This window comes from Triplophysa rosa, linkage group LG5 (genome assembly GCF_024868665.1).
Source record: "Triplophysa rosa linkage group LG5, Trosa_1v2, whole genome shotgun sequence".
NCBI classification, from domain to species: Eukaryota; Metazoa; Chordata; class Actinopteri; order Cypriniformes; family Nemacheilidae; genus Triplophysa; species Triplophysa rosa.
Window position 1 is genome coordinate 2,708,246 of NC_079894.1, and position 20,985 is coordinate 2,729,230.

Below are 20,985 nucleotides of genomic sequence, written 5' to 3' on the forward strand. Positions count from 1 at the left end.
AACACAGCCACCCGTGACGCAACGTCTGAATCGTCAACCGCCCGCAGTGTGGGCAGGACGTATCCACAACGTCTGCCCCAGCGTACTGGAAGCAGGCATCATGTCCGTCCCCCTCCTCGATGAGTGTGTTGCACCCATGAGAACAGCGGGACAAGCCACGCTGGAGAAATTTAGCTCTTTTAGAAAAGGAAATTTGCTCGAACACCTCTGGAACTGCCGAGACGCCCAGGGGAGAGTCACTGCAGGAAGGGACCATCCGCTGCACCACGTCGTAGATTCCAGCAGAAAAATGATCACTAAAGATCGCTGTGTAGCTCATCGATGCGTAGGCTCCAAAGAACAAAAGGTGAATGAATGAGCACGCCGGCTTCCCTTTTATACCCGGACATCCGGGGAGGAGTCCGGCATGCAAATTTCATTCGCCAATTTTCATTGGCCTTTTCAAAATACTCAGAAGATGATAGGTTCTCAAGACAAACCCCAATCTGTCGGTTCAACACAACGTCGAGAGACCAACAGAAAGGGAAGTATTGTTTCACTCTACTTTTATCTACTTCTTATAAAAATACTTAGTTACACTTTATACTAATAGACAGTTTCAAAGCGACAACACAAACATTACTGTGCGTGTTCGTGAACTGCCCTTAACTTCCGCTACACATTCACAAACAATAGATTTAATACAACGAACATACCACAAAATTCAACAAATCGTTTATTTAATACACTTATTATACAATACAATAATGATATAAATGAATGTTAATGTAAATGAAATAAATATAAATAGATCTATTATTAGACACTAGCCAAACACAGACCGGAAGTTAACTGGGGGTCAGGCGTGCACGTCCGATGAAATGCTCTATATTGACAGATCATGATCTTGATTAGAGTAGATGAAGTTGGTTTTGTACAGTACGTTGCGTTGTATTCATAGAGTGTGTGTGTTTCTCAGGTACTTCTTGTGTCTTCAGTTGAGGGATGACGTTCTCTCGGGTCGATTACCGTGTTCTTTTGCCACTCAAGCTCTGTTGGGCTCTTACACGCTTCAGGCTGAGTTAGGAGATCATGACTCTGATGTTCAGGGGTCTGGTTATGTCAGCGATGTGCGTTTAGCCCCAAACCAGACCAAAGAACTGGAGGAGAAAGTGATGGAGCTACACCGCAGCTACAGGTCAGATTCACATCATCAACATCTCTCACTGTATTTCATCAAACACACTCTCAGTCATTCAGACCTTCAGTTTGACACTCCTAGTGTTTATTCATCCTGTTGTGTGTGTGGGGGGGATTCATTAAGTGTGAATGTCTAAACAAACGCACAAAGACTCACTCAGATGCTCAGCACGTATCCAACGGACACAATGCACTGCTCTGTTCATGAAGATTGTGAAACACTTTTCTTGTGTTTATTGACAGTATATTATACTGTAGTGTTCAACTGCATGTCTCAAAGTCAAAGGTTTTATTCATAAGTCATTGTAATAATGTGTGTTAAATGTGTTTCTATGAACAGGATTTCTTAAACTCTGAGCGTGACACAATGCATAAAGATTTCTTGTGGTTTCTGTGCTTTGATGATAATAATGTTTGTTTGCACATACAGTATATTCTGTTCTTTACTGGAGGCTTTGATCATCTGTGTGTGTGTTTGTATTGTGTTAAAGGTTTATTTAGCAGTATTTATTTGTGTGTGAGTGTGCGTGTGCGTGTGCGTGTGCGTGTGTTTGTATTGTGTGAAAGGTTTATTTTGCAGTATTTATTTGTGTGTGTGTGTTGTGTTAAAGCAGTGGTTTTCAACCTGTGGGCCGCGGCCCCCTAGTGGGCCGCAAAAGTATTGCAGGGGGGCCGCCAATTATTCATAGAAATACTATTGTTAATATGTAAAAATGTCTAGTCATGATTAAATATAATTTGAGAAATATAATTAAATAACAAGAAATAAATAATAAACTGTTACTATGCGTTCACTATTGGAGCTCACTGATTGGTGTATTAACAACCCGCCAATTTATCTTACACATTTCTGCTGCATACATGCTACAGTAGATTTAAACATGGATAAATGGTTGTCAACGGGATCGCTGAAAAGGACAAATACAGACGTTTCTTCATCTACAAGTAAGCATGACACTGAAAAGACTCAAAATAAACCTAAACGAAGAAAATACAGTAGTGACTACCTAGCGCTAGGTTTCACATGTGTGGGAACGGAGAACGAGCAGCTACCGCTCTGTGCTGTATGCACAGAAGTCTTGTCAAATGAAGCATTGAAACCAAACAAACTACAACGACACTTGGAGACAAAACATGGCGAATATGCGTCCAAGCCTATTGAGTTTTTTGAGAACAAACTTAAAGTGTACCAGTAACCTGGATGGAAAATCCTTTTGCAAGCTTGTGTGAGGGATCCGTCACAAGTTTAAGTGCAAAAGAGCATGACAGCCTCATTGACTTATCTTGTGACAGTGCTTTAAAATGAACGTTTTCTCAAAAATCTTTGACTGATTTTTGGATTCTCTCTCTGAGTATCCTGATCTTTCTGACAAAGCTCTGAGGTTTCTGATGCCATTTCCGACAACATACTTATGCGAAGCTGGATTTTCTGCATTGGTGGCACTCAAGACAAAATACCGGAATAAGCTTAACGTCGAGCCTGATCTCCGCTTGCAACTTTCTTCACTCCAGCCCGACATACAGCGCTTAGTAAATGCTAAACAACATCAACCTTCGCATTAGGTGAGTGACATAGATTTAGCCTATGATTGTTTATGATGTCTGATTGTTAAGTGATTTTTTGTTATCAGTTTAGCTTTGTGTTAAAGGTTTATTTAGCAGTATTTATTTGTGTGTGATGTGCTGTGCGTGTGTGTGCTGTATTGTAAGGTTTATTTGCAGTATTTATTTGTGTGTGTGTGTTGTGTTTAAAGGTTTATTTAGTAGTATTTATTAAAGGTTTATTTTGCAGCATTTATTCTTGAGTGTATGTTTGTGTGTGTGTGTGTGCGTGTGCGTGTGTGTGTGTGTGTGTTGTTGTTACAAGTTATTTAGTCATTGATATTTTGTGCGTGGTGTTGTTTGTGTATAAAGTTTATTTGTCAGTATTTGATATAATTATGGTGTGTGTGTTTTTAAAAGGTTTATTTAGCAGTTGAAAAATTAATTGTTGGTGTGTGTTGTTAGACGGTTTATTTATGCAGTAAGTTTAAAATTCGTGATGGTGTTAGGTACTTAAAATATATATTTACAAAATTTATACTTTTGCGTTGTATGTGTAAAGGATATTTTAGCTGTATTTCATTTGTTGTTTTTTCAAGGTGATAAAAGTCTCATGAGAGCGATAGCGAGTATCTTATATGTGTGTATTGTGTGTTTGTGTTATCGATAGTAGTTTTGCAGAGTGATTTCTATTGTCTCTGTGATGTGTTGTGTTAAAGTGTTCATTTTAGCAGTAATTTAATTGAATGTGTGTGTTGTGTTTATGGAGTAGTTAGTAGATCGATTAGTTAATATATATGGTGGCTGTGTTGTTTAAAGGTTCTATTTAGTGAGAGAGATATTAATAGTTTTGTGTTGTGTGGTGTTTATAGACATAAAAACTTAAGAGTTGGAGATCAGTGTAATTCTAATTTGCCAGTGATTGATTAAGTTTATTTAGCAGTATTTAGTTGTGGTGGTGTTTTGANTCTTGGTTGTTCGCTCTGTACGTGCTTTCGATTTGCGCTTGTCACTCGCGCCTGACTCTAATCTTGCTTTGTTCAGTGCTCCAGTTCTCTTCTTTGCCGGTTTTGACTGTGACGACTCAACCCTGCTTTTCCTGTTCCCTCTGACTGATTGCTCCGCTGATGGTCTACCCGCTGCCGACCTCTGCCTGGATTTGGTTTTCCGTTCACTTAAGAAGTGTCAACCCGAGTCTCATGGGGCTTGGTGACTTGTTATGTATATTTTATGTTTATTCAATTAATTACCAGTTCATTCAATAAAGACAGGTAACAGTAATGCTTCTGAGTACTCAATTACCAACACGACACAAATAGCGGGTTCATTAACAAAATAGCAGTGGGCCGTGGAAACATTTGTGTTTGGTTGTGTGGGCCGTGAGATAATAAAGGTTGGGAACCACTGCCCTAAAGGATAGAATGTACTCTAACAAGGCGAGTGCAAATTGTTACCAACATTTTATTGAGTAGATTCTATTGGTTGTTTTTTAGTGTAACCAAACAGATCTCATCCCCATTGACTCCCATAGTATTTATTTTGTGTTAAAGGTTTATTTAGCAGTATTTATTTGTGTGTGTGTGTTGTGTTAAAGGTTTATTTAGCAGTATTTATTTGTGTGTGTGTGTGTGTTGTGTTAAAGGTTTATTTAGTAGTATTTATTAAAGGTTTATTTTGCAGCATTTATTCTTGAGTGTATGTTTGTGTGTGTGTGTGTGCGTGTGCGTGTGTGTGTGTGTGTGTTGTAGAGGTATGACACCGGCTGAGGCTGAGATGCTTTTCCTGGAAAATGCGAAGAAACTCTCTATGTACGGGGTCGATCTACATCATGCTAAGGTATGACTTGTGTGTTAAGAGTTTGTGCATGTATACAGTGCCGATCCTAGACGTCTGGGGCCGAACAACATTTATGTGTTGTTTATCTCCAGAAGAGAACTAAAGGTCATGTGGTGTTTGATAAGCAATCTTGTGAGGTGCCCTTGTAAAAACAATTAAAATGAGATATAAACATTACTGAAAACTATCAAAAAATCTATTAACACACTTGAACAAATAAAGACTGAAAGACAAAAAAACATTACACTGACAGTAAGAACAATTAGGTATAACATGTCATTCAAGTTTTGATTGACGAAACACGTGGCTCTGGAACCATCCAGATGTAAAAAAAAACTAAACCCGCAAACACTGTTTTTACAAACCAAATGAGTGATTTACTAATAAAAACAAAGCATGATAAATACAGTTTACTCAAGACAGCTAAGCATACGAAAAAACATCAATAATTCTCTAAATGTGATTGGACAAATGTGACATATTTACATATTTCAAGTGACATATTATCATGGGCAAATTGCATAATTTGGCAAAACTAAATAAGACTTTTTATAATAGTACAAAAACAAATGCCTTCTTGTTTCTTTGCTTTATGTGGTTGCCATTTTTTTCTGCTCCAGACGGATAGCTCCGTTTTAAAGCCATGGTCATTTGTAAAGACGCATGGCAGCACATTATGCGCATGTCATTACCTGCCGCCCACTGCATGATATCCCAGTATGTAACAGGGCTCTAGACTAACACTTGAGAGAGTGTTATTCAGATGGTGGCACCAGCCCTTCATTTGATAGCACCAGAGTCGTGGGGTGAGATAAGAAAAAAGAATCACTTAAACCTCAAATGTGTTTAATACATTAATAAATCAATAACAAATTAATACAAATCATTGTTTATGATTGAATTATTTTTATTGTATATGTAAACTCTCTTTCAACACTTTCTTAAAGCTACTTTCTTCCTTTATTTGTTGTGAACGACTCCTATAAGAGAACACAATTCCTTTAATATCAGTGAGTGTTTTTGGGCCCGTCCGTTGTTGTTTGATGAACATTATAAACAGAGATCTTTATTATGCTGCTGCCCCTTTAAGCGCTCGCGCAATATACTGGAGCACACGTTTTGTTTCCCAACTGTTTGGTCACGAAACAAACTGAATACCTTTACAGGGTTTCTTGTTAATATGGGAATTTTTAGGTTATCTTGTGTTAATATGTCCGTTTCAGAGTAAGAATGTGTGAAAGAGAACTCCGTTTAGTATTTTGTGCTCTGACTCTCTGGGCGCGCGCATCTCAAACAACCCGCGAGACCTGAAGGCTTTTAGTGATTATTCTTCATGAAAGCTGCATTGATACACGTTTGGTTTCTATCAATAGCGACTCACAAATAAATAGTATGTAGCGTGATGTATACCGTTTTGTATGCTTTGCAGTATTGTTAGAGATCTTTATACAATAGTTTAGTGCTTAAAGTTTAAACACGTGTTTCCTGCATTAGCTTCACACGCATACAATACTTAAAATCCTTATCTTTGCTATTTTGTACCTTAGCAGGGGAAATTCTTGTATTCTGCATATTTATTTCAGTTGCGAGATTGAGCGCTTCACTCGTCTGCTCTTTCGGTCCTTCGCCTTTTACCCTCCAGTTACGTCTTTGGGGGTGGGGCCACAGATAGATAAGTGAATGGTTGAAGGAGGGGAGACGAAAATGAGGTCGTGAATGCGCCGCTTGCGCAATATAACATTTCTGCGCATTACATTTATAATACGCAAAAATTATATATTGATCAGTTTGACATTAAGAAAAACTTGGCGCACTGGCAGGAAAAATAGTCGCAAAATGCGACCATTTAGTCGCAGTCTAGAGCCCTGATGTAACCGTAATTAAATAAATTAAGTATTAAAAAGGAAATTTCCAAATGATTCCTCTAAAGTTGAATTCGCAAGTTATGAAAACAGCGTCTAGTTTACAATATTGTTTTTATTGTGGTACTCAAGGGGGCCCCTGGTGGTGCAGGGGCCCTATGCAACCTGCGTAGTCTGTGTATAGGAAGGATCGGCTCTGCATGTATGTGTATGTTTGAAGTGTGTGTGCTCTGTATTGTGTTTGATGTGTGTTTTGTCTTGTGTAGTGTTGCTCCTCTCATCATCAGCTTTCTTCTGCTGTTGTTGTTCTATTCAAACCTTCATGACACGAGAGGCTGTGTGTTTCCTCATCATGACCTGTGACTGTGATGAATGTCTCAATGCTTCTATACATCTCGAATAAAACACTTGTCCAGCGCATGTCTGTGTGTGTCTGGACGCATCAGACTCTCTCTCACCCACTCAGTGTTGTTGATGCTCATTCTATATCCTAGATTCTGATTGGCTTCTGCAGCCCAACACAATTCTCTCTCACTCTCTCTCTCTCTCTCTCTCATTGCGGTTAATGCTCATTCAAGAGCTTGATTCTGATTGGCTCTTGCAGAACAACACAATTTTCTCTCTCTCTCTGTCTCTCTCTCTCTCACTCTCTCTCTCTCTCTCTCTCTATCTCTCTCTCTCATTGCGGTTAATGCTCATTCAAGAGCTTGATTCTGATTGGCTCTTGCAGAACAACACAATTTTCTCTCTCTCTCTGTCTCTCTCTCTCTCACTCTCTCTCTCTCTCTCTCTCTATCTCTCTCTCTCATTGCGGTTAATGCTCATTCAAGAGCTTGATTCTGATTGGTTCTTGCAGCACAACACAATTCTCTCTCTCTCTCTCTCTCTCTCTCTCTCTCTCTCTCTCTGTCTGTCTGTCTGTCTCTCACCCCTCCTCCACTCTGACAGCTGGTTGGCCGATTGCTTGAGCTCTTTGCAGCTCTGCAGGAGAAGGTAAGATGCTGCGCTGATGCGGCTCTCTGCACGCGTGTGTCGTTTGATTGTTTCATAGGTGTTTGTTGACACGTGTGTTTGGATGTTGTGTGTGTGTGTGACTGCACTGTAGCAGATAATGAAGGTTTCTATGTCTGGATGCAGACGCTGTGTGCTGCGCTGCAGTGTGTGTGCGTGTCGCTCGTGCATCTTCTGTCTCTTTGTTTCATCTCATCATCTCAAACAAACGCATGAAAACTCACTGCAGAGAATTGATGATGTCACGTTTTTCCGGCTGAGTCATGCCGACGGCGCGCGTGTCCGTGTGTTGTGTTGTTGTCCAGCAATGATGTATTGATTTGTGATTGGTTCAGGATTCAGAGGGGGTGGAGATTATGCTGGGAGTGTGTTCCAGCGGTCTCCTCATCTACAGAGATAAACTGCGCATCAACCGCTTCGCCTGGCCGAAAATCCTCAAGATCTCCTACAAGAGGAACAACTTCTACATCAAAGTCCGGCCGGGAGAGGTGAGATCCGTGTTTGAATGAGAAAACCTGAACATCATCGTTCACTGACGGACACTTTCTAATAAATCTGATGGTGACGTGACTTGTGAAGTTCTGAAAACAATCATCTTCTGATTTAGCTTGAACAGTTTGAGAGCACGATCGGATTTAAACTGCCCAATCACAGAGCAGCGAAGAGACTCTGGAAAGTCTGTGTGGAGCATCACACCTTCTTCAGGTGAGAGGGAGAGAAATCTTGTTTTTTTGTGAATAAAAACGGTGCTTTTATTTGCCATCAGTGTGTCGTAACGTGAAATAAATGTTGTGTTATCCTAACAAATCACACCCTTCAAATGTTTTATTTCTAATAAGGAATCGGTTCAGCAAGAACAAGACATGTAAAAACATATTTAATAATAAATAAACATAACAGATTTATGAAGGATCTTAGGCCGCATTTACACTGCAGTTCTTGATGCTCAATTCCGTTTTTGTGACTATATCCGATTTCTTTGACGACCCGCTTACATCTTCTTTTAAAAGTGACACATATCCGATATCTGCATTTACGCTGCACGTGGCGAAACAACCCGAGGTAGACGTACTGACCACGTCATTCGCCACCGCCGCTTATTTAAGAGATCTGGGAAAGTGAACGCAGGATTTGTCCCCCAGTGCGCCGCTCACATAAAGACACGTGATAATGTACTGTCATGTCATGTCATGTGCAGATGTTTTAATCGTGACTGTAGGGCTGTCAAGAGGTGACGGAATTTCCCTGGCTGTGTTTTTAGGTGGCTCAATAGTGCGGTTTGCTTTTATTGCCGCTTTCCTCTTATATTTAGCCAAATAGGGCTAAATAAGCTATATTGTTTGGGTTATTATTATGTAGCATTTATTGTTGTTTTTTATTTAACTTAAATACCTTTTACTTTTTTGCCACTGCAATATAAAAGGCACAGGATTTTTCATTTATATGACGTGCTCAAAAATGACTTAATCTTTAATGTTTTTTTAAAGTCTGAGAACGTTTTTTATCATTTCGATTTTTTGAACAAGCTCGCGCAGACCGAACGAAGAACCGCTTAATAAAGCAGACTGCATTTAATATTACAAAGACAATATAGACACTTTGGTCGGTGTATCATCATAATGTTCATGCGGTTTATAATGTTTTTGTTGAGGAAAAATCAGTAAATGTGAAGCCTGTTAAAAGTAAAGTAAAGATTCAGTTTGATGATTAGGACGTAGATGCATTCATGCATGTTTTAGCTAAATAGAGAAAAAAACTATTTTAGTTTTCGAATAATTGCCAAACTCGCTTGTTTCCTGGCAGTTGTATAACAATTTTCCGGGATCATCGCTCTGTTTGTAAGGAATTAATGATGCACAACACAATGACGGGTGGATATCCGATCTGTCCGCTTACATGGCAGACGCAACGGCACGTGTCCGATTCATATCAGATTTATTTCCACATCTGACTGAGGCCTGAAACCGATCTGAAAATATCGGAATCCATGTGCTTTTTTCCTGCTTACACGGTCATGGGTCATATCCGATCTGTGCCACATTGGAGGGGAAAATCGGAATTGGGTCACTTGATACATGCGGTGTAAACGCGGCCTTAGGGTCAGCGAGAGAAATATTGCCATACACATTTTGTAGATGGATGATGATGTTGTGATGATGTTCTTCAGGCTGGTGTCTCCTGAAGCCCCTCCAAAAAAGTTCCTGTCGCTGGGCTCAAAGTTTCGTTACAGCGGCCGAACTCAAGCTCAGACGCGTCGAGCCAGCGCTCAGATCGCACGCGTCGCTCCTCAGTTTCAGCGCACGAGCAGCAGACGACACACGGTGGCCCTCGGCATGGACAGCGGTATTCCGTCACGACGACACGAGCATCATGTGACCCGTCGCCTCCAATGAAAAGTGTGACTGATGAACCATGTTTTCTGTCATCAGCACCGGCGACGGTCAACCGCGACAATCCTCCCGATGCTGAGGACGACCTCATCGCCGCGGAAACCCCGGAGAAGAACGCCAATGAACTGAACTCTGTGGAGGAGAACATAACGAGCCCTGAGGAATCGGAACAAGCCCCGCCCACTTCTGTCACCAAGGTAACAGTGTGTTGTCGTTTGATTGCGTTCCCGTCAGCTGTGTTTCGCTTGTTTGGACTTTCAGAACGCAGTGCATTCTGGGATGTCGTCCTCTGTACAGATGAAGGATTTGGTGTACACTGAACTGTTCTTCTGTTCTTTTTCCGATCACACATGGCACGTGTTTCATGTTTCCCTTCACACCCTCGTTCTGTTTCTCACACACATCATCATCATCATCAGTCGCGTGTGTACTCATCCGGTCCGTTGGGCTCCGAACTCTCCCTCCCGTCCTCTCCCGTCTCATCCACCAAGGTCCGGCGGAGACGCAGGGGAAGCAGTCGTCAGCGCGCCGCCTCCGTCAGCCCGGTCAAAACCACGGCGGGTTGCCGACGGCGACAGGCCCGGGCGGATCGTAGAGCGGCTCTGCTGGAGGAGCGAGCGCTCCTGCTGTCCGCCCGTAAACAGAGGCTGGATCAGAAGCGCGGCACGCTCTTCTCTTTCTCTCTGCATCTGCCCGACCTCTCCTCGCTCCTGGACGACGACGGCTACCTGTCGTTCCCCGACCTGACGGAGCTGCGCTTCCTGCCCAAGAGTCTACATCACTTCATGCCCATTAAATCTCCCTCTCTCATTCCCTGCTTCCTCTTCATCTTCTTCTTCCTGCTGTCCACGTCCTTCTCCGTCCCGTACGCCCTCACGCTTTCCTTCCCGCTGGCGCTGTGTCTGTGTTATCTGGAACCCAAAGCGGCAGCGCTGAGCACGTCTCTCACGCAGAGTTTTCAGGACAGCTCGGATGAGGAGGTGTGTGTCATCTGACTTGGCTCAGGTTCTTCTCATCATCAGTGTTTGGAGAGAGTGAATGCGTGTGAAGATGAGTTCATAGATTCATATCTCTTCTTTGTGTTGAGTCACATCTTCACGTGATGTTCATCGCCTCCATCATCACAGTCTGAGTGACGTCATGACGTCTCAACCAAACCTTTCCTTCTTTTATTGCTGCAATGTTGCGGAAACGTTCCTGGATTACAGACAGACAGCGATCAAACTGACTTTGCTTGTGATGACGACACTGCAACTGAGGTCTGTGCGTGTGTGTGTGTTTGTGTCCGTGCGTATGTACGTACTAGGGATGCAACAATACAGCTCACCCACGGTTCAATACGAACCTCGGTTTATGGCCACGGTTTTCGGTTCGGTTCTGATGGCTTCGGCACATAATGTGTTTTTTCATTGTTCCATGCTCATGTGACAGGCACAGTAAAAAGTTAAGAAGAAAAAGAACTATTTTACTGAAATTCTCTTTATTTTACTTGACTTATTTTATTATCTTTAAGCAAAAATCAACTTGTACAAATTCCTGGTGTACTGAATAAATGTAAAGATTTACACTGGCAGCTCACAGCAGTTTTTGGTTTACGGTTCTTCAACATGCCAGTAAAATAAGCTTCTTGGAGGTTTTGCGAATCAGATTATTTCAAATGACGTGATGCAAAACGTGCGATTGCTGTAATGGAAGTAAACTTGCGCTCAATGGGAAAGGCCGAAGATCATATATTAACAAGGTGCGTCACTGCCATTGCAATAAATGTGAAGAAATGCAATGCTGAACAGCTGCCTGGAGGCGCTCTTGCTATGACGTAAATAACTGTCCGACAGGACTTTCATTAAAGGGACTTTGGCATGTTGGTGCCCTAGACGCTCTCTCTGCGCAGTGCAAAAATACATTCTTGATGTGCCAAATTCGGACATGATCACTTTAGTACAACGGTCTTCCAATGAAGTCAGCCCGCGTCTGTTCGTCAGCATTATACTCCACAGCACATTGCTTCTCGTGTTGCAGGCAGTCTCGCTTCACCGCCCGACCACCACTCGCCATTACATATTACTGGTGGGGATGCGTTTCTCTAGCTCAGCGCACAGAAGTACAGACAAACACGGACAGAGCCAGTTCACAGTGGAATTAAGCGCACGGAAATCATTTAAACGCAAACCGGAAAACCACAATTCACTTACACGTATTGAAGCGTGGAGGCCGTAGCCAACGGTTCAATATTATATGGAGTATTGTGGCATCCATAGTAGGTACGTGTTTGTGCGCCTGCATGGGTGTGTGTGTGTGTTTGTGTGCATGCTTTTGTTTGTGTGCCTGTACATGGGTGGGTGGGTGTGCATTTGTGTGCGTGTGTGTTTGTGCGTGTATGTGCGTACATGCTTGTTTGTGTGCGTGTGCATGCTTTTGTTTGTGTGTGTGTGTGCGTTTGTGTGCTTTTGTGTATGTGTCTGCGTGTGCCTGTGTGTGTGTGCGTGCGTGCGTGCGTGTGTGTGTGTGTGTGTGTGTGAATGTGTTTGTGCCTTCTTACCAGTTACACAACTGTACAGATGTTTTGTGAAGGCTTCATGACATTAGGATCAGAATGAACTTTTACCAGCTGTACTGTATAAACCTTCTCCTCAGCCTCTGTTTGAATGTGAAGTGTTAACACGAGTGTGTGTGTGTGTGTGTGTGTGTGTGTGTGTGTGTGCGTGTGCGTGTGTGTGACGCTCTGTGCTGATTGTAGTCAGACCTTGAGGACGACTGTGAGATGAAGACACAGGTATAATCTTCTCTTTCATCATGTCTTGTGATCATCACCATCATCACCCTCACATTGTGATGTAGTATTGTTCTGCTGGTGATGATGTCACAGCTCTGTGTGTGTGACATCATCATCAGCTCTTGTGTGTTTGGCTTTTATCAGTGATCCGTCAAGTTTACTGATGCTCAGACTTGTGAAGTGTCTCTTCTCTGAATGGGTTTATGAGACACTGTAGTGTGTGGTCAGAGGATCATCAGGCATGAAAAGCATTACAGCTGAACCGCTCGCACCGGCTGTGTGCGTGTGCTAGTTGAGCATGATTTCTGCACGTTCCCGTGTGGTGTGCTTGATTTGTCTCATGATAACCCAGTGTTGTGTTGTGTTGTGTGGTGTTGTGTGTGTAGATGTCCGAGGAGGTGAGCGCTGACGAAGCGGAGGAGGTTTCAGTGAAGCAGGAGCCTGACACTGATGCTGTGAGTTCATTACAAGTGTTCTTTTCTGTCGTCAATGATTAACCCCTGCTGATCTGGAGATGTGTTATAGTTTGTCATCTTTCATTGAATTCTTATTGGCTCATTAAATGAGAGTAAAGACATCACGGAAGGATTGGCTTTATATTGATTTATTATGCCAACAATCTTCACGCTCCTAAATGGTGTTACGCCACGGAAAGGACCATCGTCAGGAAGAGAACGGGATGTCGAGCGAGTCCTCGGTGTGTCAGACTGTAGTTGAGGTAGAGGAGCAGTCGTCTGCTTCTGACCGTCAGGAGAGAGAGACGAAGACACAGCGTGGACTTGAGAGCGTTTTGTCTCGCTCTCGTGGTGATAAAGAGAAATATCTGCTGGCTCTGAATGAGGCTATAGCGATGGGCAGACGCTCCTGCGTCCAGACAGAAGGAGAAAGTTCTGCTTCAGACAGAAGATGTGTTCAAGTCATGTTAGTGGAGCAGGCGGCTGTGGAATCTAAACGCTGGGATCAGAAGGAAGAGAGACCGGCGATGAGCCATCAACAACATGATGATGATGACGATGATGAAGTGTCCGTTTATGTTCAAGAGCAGTCTGTGAGCTCTGAAGACCACCAAGACGAGCAGTCAGTCGTGTCTCCACAGGAAGTAGAGGAGGTGAAACAGGAAGTGCACAGATCTGGTGTATCTCGTGTGTGTGTGTGTGTGTGTGTGTGTGTGTGTGTTTCTATATGTACTGCGCTGACACACGCATGAACACACATCTGCACATGTCAACAGCTGGACTGAGTTTTATGAAATGACATGTCTGTTGTGTGAATGACAGACCGAAGTGAGTATATCACGCCGTTTCTTGCTGCTGCGTTTTGTGTTTTCTGACTTCACGTCTGCATGTTTGTCTTCCGCATCATCACGAGAGACACGCGGTGACTGCGCACACACGTGTGTCTGATGTTGACCTTTGATCCGATATCCACCCTGAGCCCTGACGTCACATTCTCCACTCGTCATATAGTCTGATGAAGAGACGTGTGCTGATTGAGATGATGTTGATGTGATTGCAGACGGAGGAAGCCGCTCAGGATGAGCAAGTGAAAGGCATTCCTGTGGTTCACACTGAGACCAAGACCATCACATATGAATCCTCAGAGGTAACATCTCACAGGACACGTGTGAATGTTCAATCTGGTGACGATAACGCGCCACACATCTGTCTGTGTCTGTGTCTGTGTGCAGGCCGATGCCGGCGGAGACTCGGGTCCAGGAGTTCTCATGAGCGCTCAGACCATAACATCAGAAAACAACAACACAACCATCACCACACACATCACAAAGGTCTGTGACGTCACGTCTCCTGACAACAGCCCAACAACGTCTTACTGTCCGTTCGCATTAGTGTTTTACAAGGTATTTTCTATCAACTCGTGTGGTGTTTTCTCTCCGTGTGTCAGACGGCGAAGGACGGGATATCAGAAACACGCATCGAAAAGAGAATTGTTATCACAGGAGACGCAGACATGGATCACGATCAGGTAAAGTCATCTTCAGACACACAGGGACCTTAAATATTCAACTGTTCTGGGATCGGTTTAGTGACACTGAAGAAGCCACAATATACTGATACTGACAACAACCCTGATTAATAATCAAATCCACATTTATTTATAAAGCACAACATCATACTCAAATTAGCATCAAAAGTAAATATATGGAATGAAGACCGCAATGCAAAACAGGAATAAATGACGAGGACTCGAAAGCTTTAGGAACAGTTATATGCCTGTGACAAAAGATGCGTTTTTAACTTGGATTTACGTTCAGATTCTGATGAAATCCCTTTTGGCCTCTCAACCTCTCAACTTAAACCTGGATCTCGTGACCATCAACAGTCTTTGTCCAGAAGACCTCAGAAATCTGACGGAGATATTCAGGAGCTGATCCAGTGACAGCTTTGAAAAAACGAAGAGCACAATTGAAATTCACTTCAGTTGAACTTAAACTCAAATTTTCATTTCCATTCACTGAAGCAAAATAAACACAATTACAGATGAACTTGACAGCTAGCGTTATTATTACGGTTTAGTGTGATTCATTGAGCAGAACAAACTAAAGATCTTCATCAAGACCTTTACTGGGCCCGACTCACATTTCCCGTCTTTCCACGCGCATGTTTGTTGTTTTAAATGTTTTTCTAGGCGTGAAGGGAGAAAGAACCTTGGGTTTTCCGCGCGTTTTTTTTTCACTCAAACAGAACACGAGAGTGATGAAGTGTTTGACGAGTTGAACCGGTTTTATTCTTAGAATCACATCACATGCTAAAAGATGTCATCACTCACTGATGATAATGGAGGTGTTTCGTGTCTGTGTTAGTGGTCTTGATCTATGATCTGTGTGTTTGTAGAATGCGCTCAGATGCTTTGATGATTTGTGTGTGGGTTGTGGGATGATGCTGCTGATGATGACGGTGGTGTCGGTGTTGGTTGGGTTTGCGTCTCAGGTTCTGGCTCAGGCTATTAAAGATGTTAAAGAGCAGCATCCTGACATGTCTGTGACTAAAGTGGTGGTTCATAAAGAGACTGAGCTCTCGGCCGAAGCGCAGGTAAGCGCAGGTGTTTCTCATCTCTGCATGACTCAAGCTCTTCTGGGTTATATGAGTGAAACTGACTGATGCTTTCATGTTTGCTGAGCACGTTGAGAGCGAGCTTAACCCACGCGTGCAGTAGAGAAGATGCATATCACTTCTGAAAACTCTTTCAGGATTTTGCTTTGACTTGTAACATCAAAACTGCTACGGCTGGCTGTAAATCTCTTCAGTGCTACAACAATGCTTTCCTTACTAACAAGTTCAAGTAAAGAAAACTGATGTCATCTGTTGTGGGAAAACCATACATACACAGCAAAATCGCCAGTGTTAAAAAAGGTCAAATTAACACTCCCAATCTAGTTATTTACACACAGCACAACTGTGTCAAATTAACACTGTATATATAATCCACACTGTCGAGGTGTGGATTATGTCCTGTATACACTGTGAGTGTTAATTCCACCTTTTTAAATAATTTGTTAATTTGACACGATTGTGCTGTGTGTAAATAACTAGATGCCACATTAGCATCAGTTTCTTTGGGCCGCTATATGAAGGTCGTCCGCCATATTGGAACGGTGCGAGCCGGTCTGTGTTGCCAATTCCTGTGGAATTGGGTTACATTGTAACTTTTGCTCCCTTTTTGTTTTCTCCACGGGTTAGGAGCTGTCAATCTTCTTCAGATGCTTTTATTTATGAATGTTAATGGCTGGAATACACTACAAGACTACAAAATCTGAACAGATTTGTTTTAAACTAGACATCGTACACTTGCAGACTTTTTGACAGTTTCAGATAGAAACACACTTACTGATCAAATCGGCACACTGGCACAGACTTCCTGCAACAAGTGCAGACTGAAAATCTGGGCAAAAGTCTTGTAGTGTGTTTTAGCCTTAAGTTCTGTTACTTGGAGTAGGAACGTTAGACTCGTGATGAAGGATTTTGTTTCACAGATCTGGCAACCCTGCGCAAGCCGGTCCGTTAACACTCAAGAGCAAGCTGACGGTGCATGATTATGAAAACATATTTGTCCTTGTGTAAACTCAAACATTATATTTGCTACACCAACACATGACAACAACCAAAGGGCGTCCCATTTTTCGGAAATAAAAAATTTGCAGTGTTGTGGCATTCTAGCAAACTGGGAATGACGTCAGTGGACCGTTCCAAGATGGCCGACGCGTCTACGTGCCTTGAGCGCTTGAATGCGGCATCTAGGTGTTTATATCTATAGGTACTCAACTCAACTTTATTTATATAGCGCTTTTTACAATTTTCATTTTACACCAGAAGACATTATGTTCAACCGTAGATACTCGTGTAATGCCTGCTGTTATTCATGGGGAAAATCAGACAAGCCAGAACATTTTAACAGTAATGATGGACATGAAAAGATCATGTTGAGTAAAACAACAGAGCAACGGCTTTATATTCCTGTTTGTTTGAGGTCATTTAGAGCAAGTCAACAGATTCTTGTGTTGTTATGAGTGTACTGCACGTCTAGAGGATAACACCAGTTGTTTAATCGTATAAAAATCTATTCAGATATTGTGGCTCGGCATTTGGAGAAAGTGTTTGTGTCAGGCTGTTGAGGTCAACCTGTTTAAAACTGTTGCCATCTAATCTACATGATTCTGTGATTCAAGAGAGTGAAGTTCAACAGCAAAAGCATCAGACAGTCTCAACATTAACAGCTGATGAACGTTTACGACTGCTTGAGATCATCAGTCATCATTTTATATGATCTGTCTGCATTGATTATGAGACCGTCTGTACCCAGAATCCCTTTCAGCATCAGTCTGTGACTCTTGTGTGACTGTCACGTGTTGTGTGTTAGGAGCTTGCAGAACAAACACAATGCGTTTTATGCAGATGTGTTCATGAAGTCATGTAGTGTCCGTCTTCAGAATGACCCGTGTGTTCGTGGGATTGACAGAGAGACGTTCTCGGTGATGAACAGCTGAGACGCTAAACTCTCATGGGGGGGGGGTTTCGTACATGACTTCATGTTTCTCTGTCGCTCTGGCATGTTAGTCCATCACACCGCTCACGTCTCATCTCACTGGCTCATGTTTTCATAATCATATTACATCAGCCCTGTAAAAACTCTTGAACTGATTCATCTTTCTGTGTTTGCGGTGTTTAGGAGTAATGTCCAGACAGGACAGTTCCATCAGGACCTTTGACCTCAGACGACACGAGAGGTCACTCATCTGCCAATCACATCACGGGGAGAGCAGAGACCTGCGGTCAGACGATTGCAAGCCAACAAAAAACATCTTTGACTGCCTTAAAAGATCTGATTTATCACATTGATTTCAAGTGTTTGATTTTTAGCCTGTAGAGTGTATTTATAGTCAGCGCGTCTCGTGTAAACACAATATAAAGAGAACAAATACCAATTATATTTTGCAGAGATTCAAATTCTCTTTACTGTAATGAATCCTTTTACTTTCATTTCCATCATCCTTGTTTTGATTGACATTTGCATAAATCAAACCCTAACTGTGCTGTGATGTTCTAATTATGTTTTGATGTTTTTCACATGACAGGTAATGAGCTAAAGAGGATTTTGTATTACAGTTATTGAGAGTTTGAGGCCTAATTTTCTGCATTCAAATATAATTTGACTCATTTGAATAGTACGTCTGTGCACAGATATTATTTTATGTCTTTGTTTGGATTTTGGAATGAAACTAGACAATTCGCAATGTGTCTCGCAACATTCAGTTTCATTAATAAAATATCAAGAAACGTATAAAACGATGTGCCATCATGATGCCGTGGCTACTGCGGTCAAATATCAGGTGAACATATCCGTTGTTTTTAAGACCATTATTACACTATTTGAAGTATTGAAGCTTAAACAAGTTTTCTTTTCAGATGATTTCTACTTGAAAGTGTTTGATCACAGTGGTTGTTTCACGGTTCTGCTGTGTGTTAACGGATAAGAGTGTCGAGGAGTGATTTTAAGGGCTTTTAGTAATTTTGTAACTCATAAAGGTTTATTTTTGGCACTGTGGTCAGAGAATGAGCCGGGTGAGCTTTGGTACTAACACACACGCGTGTTTGAAATAGAAATCTGTCTTGACCTTTGACCTGTCATACCGTTCATGCTAAACCTGACCCACACACACACACACAGAAAATGTGACATCCACACAGTGAGAATTCAGCCGTGTGATTTCTTGTTTGTATTTTGGAATAAAATATTGTTGAAATCTGCACAATTTGTTTTTTGCTCATTTGATTGTTGATTTTGACGTTCAGTCTAAACCGTAATCTGATGTATATTCCTGCATGGGGCATTAGATTATCATCGTTATTCTGTAAACACCCCACCGTCAGCATCTCCGCCCGTGCTCATCCGTCTCCTCGTGTGATGAGCGGAACAGAGTTTCTGTTTCAAGGTCAGCATTCACTTACTTTCTTTAATTCTTTTAAACGAGTGTGTGTGTGTGTGGATTTTCACCTGATTTGCATCTTTGAAGTGTATCTACACTGATGGTGTACTAGTTGAAAAATTCTAGCACATTTTATAGCTGATAAAAGCACACAATGGAGTACAACTAGAAGCCAAGTATTCTAAGAATACTTCATTATACTTTCAAAGAAGTATACTAATAGCACACTTGAAACGTAACCAGCTCTCACTGCAGTGCCTGTAGATAAACTGGTATTCGTGGTGATATAAATGGCACCTAATAACTACACGCACTATAATAAATGATCAGTCATGAGAGACATCAGTGTGAACTGAAGAGTGAGAATGAAATGATGTTTGGAGGTAGGCGCAGCATCACTGCATGTGTTTAATGGAGAGGAGTGCGGCGCTCGCGGCTCCTGGCAGGTGGGCGTGGTTCAGGACGTCACTCCGACCAATGGCTGCGCATGCGCTCCCGCACACAGCACGAGCTCTTCAGGATGGAAGTCGCACGTCAACTCGAGAAATAATGCGTGATGGTGACCGCTGTTACCATGGCAACCTGACAACTGCTGTAGCTGTGGTGGTCTCGAGGGTGTTCGTGAGTTTCTTTGGCTTATGGAGTCACTGCTGTGCTGAAGTGAATCTGATGTGTGATGGGTCAGTCTGAGCACCCAGAATGCACCGGCATCGTCAAGTCAAGTCTTAAACTTTATTTAAATAGCGCTTTTTACAATTGTCATTGTTACAAAGCAGCTGTACATGAGACATATTGACTATAAGCAAAACAATTAAAGTTGTACCTGCAAAAACAAGAAAAAGGTGAAAACACAGAAGACAGAAACACCCACATACAAAACACTCCACACACACAATATGCACACGTACTGTACTAATACACAAACATAGACACACGCACGCACACACACGCACTGTGAAAAGCACACATTTAAGATAAAGGAGAGAGAAGCACAGGTCAAATATTAAACAGACTATGAATTCCTATATGCAATATTAATTAAGTAAAACGTTTAAATTCTAAACGTGTGTGATCACGTGTTCATCAGCGGCACAACATTAAGGAACGAGTGTACAACCGATGGACACTCACGGCCAGCTGCTAGCTGCTAGCCTAGCCACCTATCGTGATGCTCGCGCTGACTGAATTCCCGCGTCTCGACAGAAGATGGCGCCCGCATCATTTCCAGTGCACCGAGTGTCCGAATTTACTCACTCGTTTTCACCCGCTCCTTAAAGTGGACTATATTAGTGAACTCATGTAGGGAGTAGTGAATGAGGGTATAGTGGGCGATTTCGATCACAGCCGAGGCTTGCGGCGCCGCAAGATCCGACAGGCGGATAACATCAAAGTACCGCGAGAGCGATTCGACAAACCATAAAAAGTGTGCTTTTGAATCGCTCTCGCGGTACTTGCGGCGCTGCGTCAAACTCAAAGAAGCCTAATAACTGCACTTGATTTCAACAGACACAATCAACTATTTCAGTCATACAAGATCAAATCCTACCCGGAGAATATTGTTGCTCACAGGTTTCATCGCTCTCAGGTGTTTCATTTAAGGATCCGCTCAGGCTCAGATATGTTTCTAATATCTCAGATAATTCCCCTGAGAAAAAGAGACGGATGACGTCATCAATATCCGAGTTATTTCTCATTGATGTCTAGGAGAAATGATTGAGATATTATTCTTATCTACTTGAAGGAAGGCTGATATCGTTCAGTCTCAGCAAAAATATTTCTGATCAACTATTAAACCAGACAAGGACACCAATAATAAAACATAACATTAAAACACATGAAGAGTTTGTGTCCAAAATGAGATAACTCCGTTTTTAAATTTGTTCAAAAATCATGTTTTTTTATCATGTTATCATATTTTTATTGTGTTAGTTAGTTAGCTGTATGTTTTGA

At 42.1% G+C, this 20,985-nt stretch overlaps 1 protein-coding gene across 9 annotated transcripts in view; it reads left to right on the forward strand.

Annotated features, from left to right (window-relative positions):
• epb41l3b (erythrocyte membrane protein band 4.1-like 3b) overlaps positions 1-18,861 on the forward strand; it is a 47,319-nt gene extending 28,458 nt beyond the window's left edge. For 3 of the 9 annotated variants that reach the window (XM_057332948.1, XM_057332946.1, XM_057332947.1), the window contains 16 exons: positions 959-1,177; positions 4,470-4,557; positions 7,368-7,412; positions 7,766-7,918; positions 8,038-8,135; positions 9,598-9,773; positions 9,860-10,017; positions 10,240-10,800; positions 11,029-11,079; positions 12,558-12,593; positions 12,980-13,048; positions 14,109-14,195; positions 14,281-14,379; positions 14,496-14,576; positions 15,542-15,643; positions 17,778-18,861. In XM_057332948.1, coding sequence (XP_057188931.1) covers positions 959-1,177; positions 4,470-4,557; positions 7,368-7,412; positions 7,766-7,918; positions 8,038-8,135; positions 9,598-9,773; positions 9,860-10,017; positions 10,240-10,800; positions 11,029-11,079; positions 12,558-12,593; positions 12,980-13,048; positions 14,109-14,195; positions 14,281-14,379; positions 14,496-14,576; positions 15,542-15,643; positions 17,778-17,783 — 2,029 coding nt within the window. In that variant the 3' untranslated portion in view covers positions 17,784-18,861. The remainder of the gene's footprint in view (positions 1-958; positions 1,178-4,469; positions 4,558-7,367; positions 7,413-7,765; positions 7,919-8,037; positions 8,136-9,597; positions 9,774-9,859; positions 10,018-10,239; positions 10,801-11,028; positions 11,080-12,557; positions 12,594-12,979; positions 13,049-14,108; positions 14,196-14,280; positions 14,380-14,495; positions 14,577-15,541; positions 15,644-17,777) is intronic. The other 6 variants (XM_057332951.1, XM_057332952.1, XM_057332949.1 and 3 more) reach the window with 6 other exon arrangements.
• Positions 18,862-20,985: the final 2,124 nt, after the last annotated feature.